The following is a 5,657-nucleotide window of genomic DNA, read 5'->3' as shown; positions in this document are numbered from 1 at the left end:
GATTGTGTTCATCCGATCAAGCAGAAGCGTGACGTAATGAGGACATGTCGCGTTGCTTAGAAACTTTGATGATGAAGTAACACACATAGATAGTGAGGGTTCTGGCACAGATGTTATTGCAGCAATACGTGTGTGGTGCGTGTGTGCCAGAAAAACAGAATCGCGCGAGCGGCGCATTTCGACAACCAATCTTCGACAACCAGTTTACAATACGTGTGTGTTAGAAAACAGAATCGCGCTAGTGGTCCAGCGAAGCTGCAACGTCTGTAATCAATATGCGCGGATGTGCCACCCTTCACTTGTATAAAAATGTGCCAGAATTTTTTTCCTATTAGAGATTAATATGCACAGTGTATACGCCGACATGGCTGCTGCAAGGTATTCCTCCGATGTTCTGCGAATGTTCTGAGAGAAAACAAAGAAAAGATCACCGATTTGGTTGAACAAGAAGTCCAAAGGTTTACAAGAGCGCATATATTTTTTGGGCAACCAAAGTTTCGGCAACCAAATTGCGAACCAACACTCTCGGCACAAATGCCCGGTGCGTTGCCGAAAAACATGAAACATCTTTCCAAACATTTCGCAATTTTTTCGCACCTCCTTTCTGTCTTTCGGCAACCCCCAAATTTCTAGAAAAAATATAGAGACATGTTTTCTGTTGTCAGGAGCCTACAAAACAGTTGCAAAAAACTTCGCGGAACAAACGTATCACTGCAGTGGCGGCGAGCAAAAGAAGAAACACATGTTTCGCTGCTTCTACGGCAAGCCAATGAAAAAACAACACGGAGTCTTCGAGTCATCTACGATACATCTTCGGGACAGCGTCTGCAATCCCAAGGGGAAGACGCAGCAAAAGAACCATCGTAGAAGACGGAAGCCGAAAATACGCGCAGTTGAACAAAGAAAGAAAAAAGGGCAGCAATGGTTTTGCAAGACGATCTTCAGGAGTTCGGCGACGAAACGGTTGTACTTGAGCCGGCGAAAAGTGTTGCAGTATATGTCGCAACAAGCAAAAACCCGCCAGCAGATGCAACAAGCAAAACCCCACCAGCTGAAAGCTGAGGAAACGAGGGCGAAGAAGTGGGGTGGAACCCCACAACCTCGGGGCGCGGCGCTTGCCCCGCTGAAGAAGAAGAAGAAGCAGAAACTCGAACAAAAGAAAATGGAGTGCTTGGCTTGCCCCGCGAGGTCACCCAAAGGTCAACCAGGGGGCGTGGGGGTCTCCCCCCACAGGGCACAAACGACTCAATTTTAAGAGAGACCTTTGCAAACATGGGCCTAAGAGTCGAAAAAAATGTTGCGGAGCATCTTCTTCTGGAAAACGCGTACAACAGCAATCTTCTGTCCGACATCGCCGATGTGGATTATCTAGAAGGAAATCAAGGCAGCACGAATTTGCGCCCGCTAGAGGGACTGCCGCCCTTCGTAGATGACATCTACGTTTTTGGCTACCTTTCAAAGGAGGAGTGCGTCGTCAAAAAAGGAAAAGGAAAACTGAGCTGCACAACAGGGGAGAATGGGGCCGCAACGCTAGTGGTGAGGAGCGTCGCGAACACTTTGGAAAGAGCTCTTGGGAAAAGGGGGTATATGCCGACGGCGATCGTGCACACCGTATCAGCGCAAAAGACGAAACAAGAAAACAGTGCAATCCGAGCAACAATTGACACAATCGAGGCAGAAACAAGGAGCCGGGCGAAAACAAAATGGGAAAAAATCCACCCGCAACAAGAGGTTGTCGGGTATTTCGTGGCAAAGTGCGATGTTTCCGAAGTCCCTCTGGATGCAATACACAGCGGTCTGGATGTTTTCGAAGAGTGCCTGGAGGGGAACGGGTACGGCATCTATTGCATCGACTACACGCAAGACTTTTCAGGTGTATTAGATCGCCAAGCTCTTGTGAACCATCTGCATTTTCAAGAGGAGGGGAATTTCTGCGAAGCCATTGGCAAAAATACGCCGACGATACTTGCCAACACAGGAACTGTCGGGATCCACGTTTGCACCGGGATAGACAAGCCCGAAGGAGGACCCACGACGCGCACAAAGGTATACAACAAAATCGTTTCAAATTTGAGACAGGAGAAATCCGCGAACCCGTTGGTGGCCATCTGGCGGACTACGCCGACTGCCCAAACCCCCCACCTCCGCAAAACTTTCATTCACCCGGACGTGCAAGCCCGAGGGTGCACAAGGATCGAAGTCTCCGTGTACGCGCCCCCCACTGGCCCAACTTTCAAACGAGAAAGCCGCCGACTGCATCGGGAAAGTTTTGCAGCAAGTTTCAGCCGAAAGCGAAGAGAAGGGTGTATTTGTGGTCCAGCCGCCCAGAAGACAATGGGAAAACCTCGCAAAAAAAGTGGATTTGCTGTTTGGTTCTAGCTGACAGGCCGCAAGGAAGAATTTTTGTTGCCTGGTATGCGCATACAAGGACTAGAAGAATTTCGGGTGTACACGTCCGCCCATCACCAGCGAAAGTACGAGACAAAGAAAAGTGGGAAAGAGCGGTATCGTGGGCAGCTGGAGATTTTGGTTTTGGGAATTGCCCAATTTTTCGAGTAGACATCTTGTCCGCAGACAAAGAAGGGGTGGAGATCGGCCCGCTCCGCTGCTACACAAAAGACGAAAACACGCGAACAATCCTTTCTGCGAGCAAAAAGCCAACACAGCTCCACCCAAACGGAGGAGACCTGGCGACGCTTCTACCGCCAACGGAGAAAATTGAGTGGGAATGGCGGAGCAAGAAATGCCATGCAATCGGCAACGATTCTTCGAAATGTTTTCTTTAAGAAATCCCACAAATCGCAGAAAAGTGACAAATCTCCACGCTTTCAACGAAGGATAGGTTAGACAAACTTTTGGAACTAAGAAGATCTCGAACATTCGAGTCGTGGAAACGAAAGGTGTGGCAAAAAGAGGAGAAAATCGAAAAGGCGCGGCAAGTGGAACTCAAAAAACTGCGAATGGTCGCCCAAGCGAAGAAAAAAATAGAACAAAGAAGCGCCGAAATTCTCGAAAAAGTGACTGAAACCCTTGCAGGAAAAACGCAAAAAGTTGCGGAATTGCCCACAGGGAGAAAATTTAGTGTCCTCGGTTTTCGAGCAAAACAAGACAAAGCCCGCGTTGTTCTGCAGTATGGAGATTCGCCGCCTGTTGCTGTTTGGGCGACAAAAGGTCTTCGAAAAATTCTTGTAGAGTGCTTGCGCAGCTTCCGTTCATCCGAGAAAGACAATTTGGGTCGGAAGCTTTTCTGGCTAGTTGCTTGCAGCGGCGTGCAAAAGCTTTGTGAGTTGGCTATCGGCATTGAGCCGGCGAAAACTTTCCAAAACAGCGAAGGAGAAACAATCGTATGGAACCCCATCAAGGTGCTTTCCGCGCCAGAAACAGGAAGACTGGAGATTTTGCAGGCAATTGGTAAGAAATGCGAAGAGTACGAAACTCTTTGCGCCGAATTGTCCAAAAACACCGGTCTGCAGAAAATCAAAGCCCCGGAAAACAAAGCGACTAAAAAAACAACAGACTTGCCGGAAGGGGAGTAGATTTGCAAACGTTTCGCTACAACCTATTTTCGGGGCGCCCAACGAACAATTCTGTTCTTGCTCCCGCTTGGAGAAAACGGGGAACCAGCAACAGACGAAGAAACTCCCACACCTGACGTCTTTTTGGAAAAAGAGATAGTGGCCATTGGCGGGGCCGCAGCACTAGAAAAAAGGAGAACGCCCCTTCGCTGCTTGCTTGGAGACCAGAAGACTACACCAAGCAAAAAGAAGTGCCGCACGGTCGCTCTGGCGTAGCCTACACGGCAACAATAGTTCCGCCTTCGAAGCAGAAAACAAAGTCTCCGTCGCAAGCAACAACAAAGAGCTCGCCAAGATCCCAGTCCAACCATTTTTTCGCCGTCTCTGAGTCAATATGGCCAACAATTTGCGCCAATTTGTCTTCCAACGAAGAGGCATATTCGCAAAAAGCGGACCAATCCTTCCAGCAAACCTTTTCTTCTTGCTGCAGGTATTTTTTCTCGCGTACTCGGAATTGTTCGAATGGGAAACATGGAAGTTGCCCTTGTTTCCGAACAAGCTCCATCGTGTATATTTTGCAGCCTTGCGCCTTTTCAGTTTTTTGAAAGTTGGGTTTCACCACACCCTGGGCGAAATCATCCGCAAGTCAGCGAAGCAGAAGCGCAACGAAAAAAAGAAAGCGCGACAGCAGCCGAAACTGCGGCACTACTGCACTGTTGCGAGCGAAACCAGTACACGAGGACAACAGTTCCGCCTTCGAAAGCAACAACAAAGAGTTCGCCAAGATCCCAGTCCAACCATTTTTTCGCCGTCTCCGAGTCGATATGGCCAACAATGTGCGCCGATTTGTCTTCCAAAGAAGCGGCAAACTCGCGAATAGCGGCCTTTTCGGTTTTTTCGAAATCATCCGCTTTGACTGCGGGCTTTTTTCAAAACTTGCAGCGCAGTGTACAGAATTCCCGCGACAACACCCGCTTGCACAAGAAGAGACACAACAGCAGTCGCCGCATTGGCAGCTCGAACTGCCGCGTTGCAGTTGTTCTCCATACTCTCAAAGACGCAATTTTCCTTTTCTTCCACGCCATCTTTTTTCCTCGCCAAATGTTCGGCAATTATTTTGAGGTATAGGGACATTGCATGCACGTCTTGGCAAAGGTATCCGAGCATCTCAAAAAAGGGCTCGTCTTCTCGATCTTCTTCCTGCGCTCCGCGTGTTTCTTCTTTTTCTTCTTCTTGGTTTTCTAGAGCGGGGGGTTTTGGGTTCATTTTGGCGGCTTGTTCTAAGGAATTTCTCACAACCAGTTTTGGTGATACTCAAAAATTCTGGTTTTTAATAAGCGCACATAAAACTTGGCAAGAAAAAATACTCCGCACCGAACCCACACCGAACCCGCGGCCTACAGACAACATTGCTGCAATAGAACCGCGGCCTACAGACAACACAACCACGGCCGACAGACAACAACGCTGCAACACAACCGCGCGCAAATTCTGTAGATACTAGAATACTATGCCTCCTGCAAAAAATCTTTCTGCCGAAGAAGAACGACAAATTGTTGCCGCGCGGGAAACAGGCGAGACAATCGCAGCGATCCGGGAGCGCTTCGGGATTGGAACAACAAGGTTGTATACAATTTGGCAAGAAGCCGGCAAAATAGACCCAAAACCCCCCGCTCTAGAAAACCAAGAAGAAGAAAAAGATGAGAGTATGGAGAACAACTGCAACGCGGCAGTTCGAGCTGCCAATGCGGCGACTGCTGTTGTGTCTCTTCTTGTGCAAGCGGGTGTTGTCGCGGGAATTCTGTACACTGCGCTGCAAGTTTTGAAAAAAGCCCGCAGTCAAAGCGGATGATTTCGAAAAAACCGAAAAGGCCGCTATTCGCGAGTTTGCCGCTTCTTTGGAAGACAAATCGGCGCACATTGTTGGCCATATCGACTCGGAGACGGCGAAAAAATGGTTGGACTGGGATCTTGGCGAACTCTTTGTTGTTGCTTTCGAAGGCGGAACTGTTGTCCTCGTGTACTGGTTTCGCTCGCAACAGTGCAGTAGTGCCGCAGTTTCGGCTGCTGTCGCGCTTTCTTTTTTTCGTTGCGCTTCTGCTTCGCTGACTTGCGGATGATTTCGCCCAGGGTGTGGTGAAA

The 5,657-nt window shown here is 48.9% G+C and overlaps 1 protein-coding gene across 1 annotated transcript; it reads left to right on the top strand.

Annotated features, from left to right (window-relative positions):
* Positions 1-1,198: 1,198 nt before the first annotated feature.
* LOC149117542 (uncharacterized) lies at positions 1,199-5,214 on the top strand. The gene has a single exon (XM_089277834.1). The coding sequence runs from the start codon at positions 1,273-1,275 to the stop codon at positions 2,377-2,379; it is 1,107 nt and encodes a 368-aa protein (XP_089133960.1). The 5' UTR covers positions 1,199-1,272; the 3' UTR covers positions 2,380-5,214.
* The last annotated feature ends 443 nt before the right edge of the window (positions 5,215-5,657 follow it).

This window comes from Orbicella faveolata, unplaced genomic scaffold (genome assembly GCF_042242905.1).
Source record: "Orbicella faveolata isolate gen_17 unplaced genomic scaffold, um_ofav_v1 contig_12, whole genome shotgun sequence".
NCBI classification, from domain to species: domain Eukaryota; kingdom Metazoa; phylum Cnidaria; class Anthozoa; order Scleractinia; family Merulinidae; genus Orbicella; species Orbicella faveolata.
The sequence above is the reverse complement of the archived record's forward strand: the minus strand, read 5'-3'. Positions and strand labels throughout refer to the sequence as shown.

Excerpts from the sequence above, each read along its gene's own strand:
- LOC149117542 (XM_089277834.1), top strand. The coding sequence starts at position 1,273 with ATGGGCCTAAGAGTCGAAAAAAATGTTGCGGAGCATCTTCTTCTGGAA.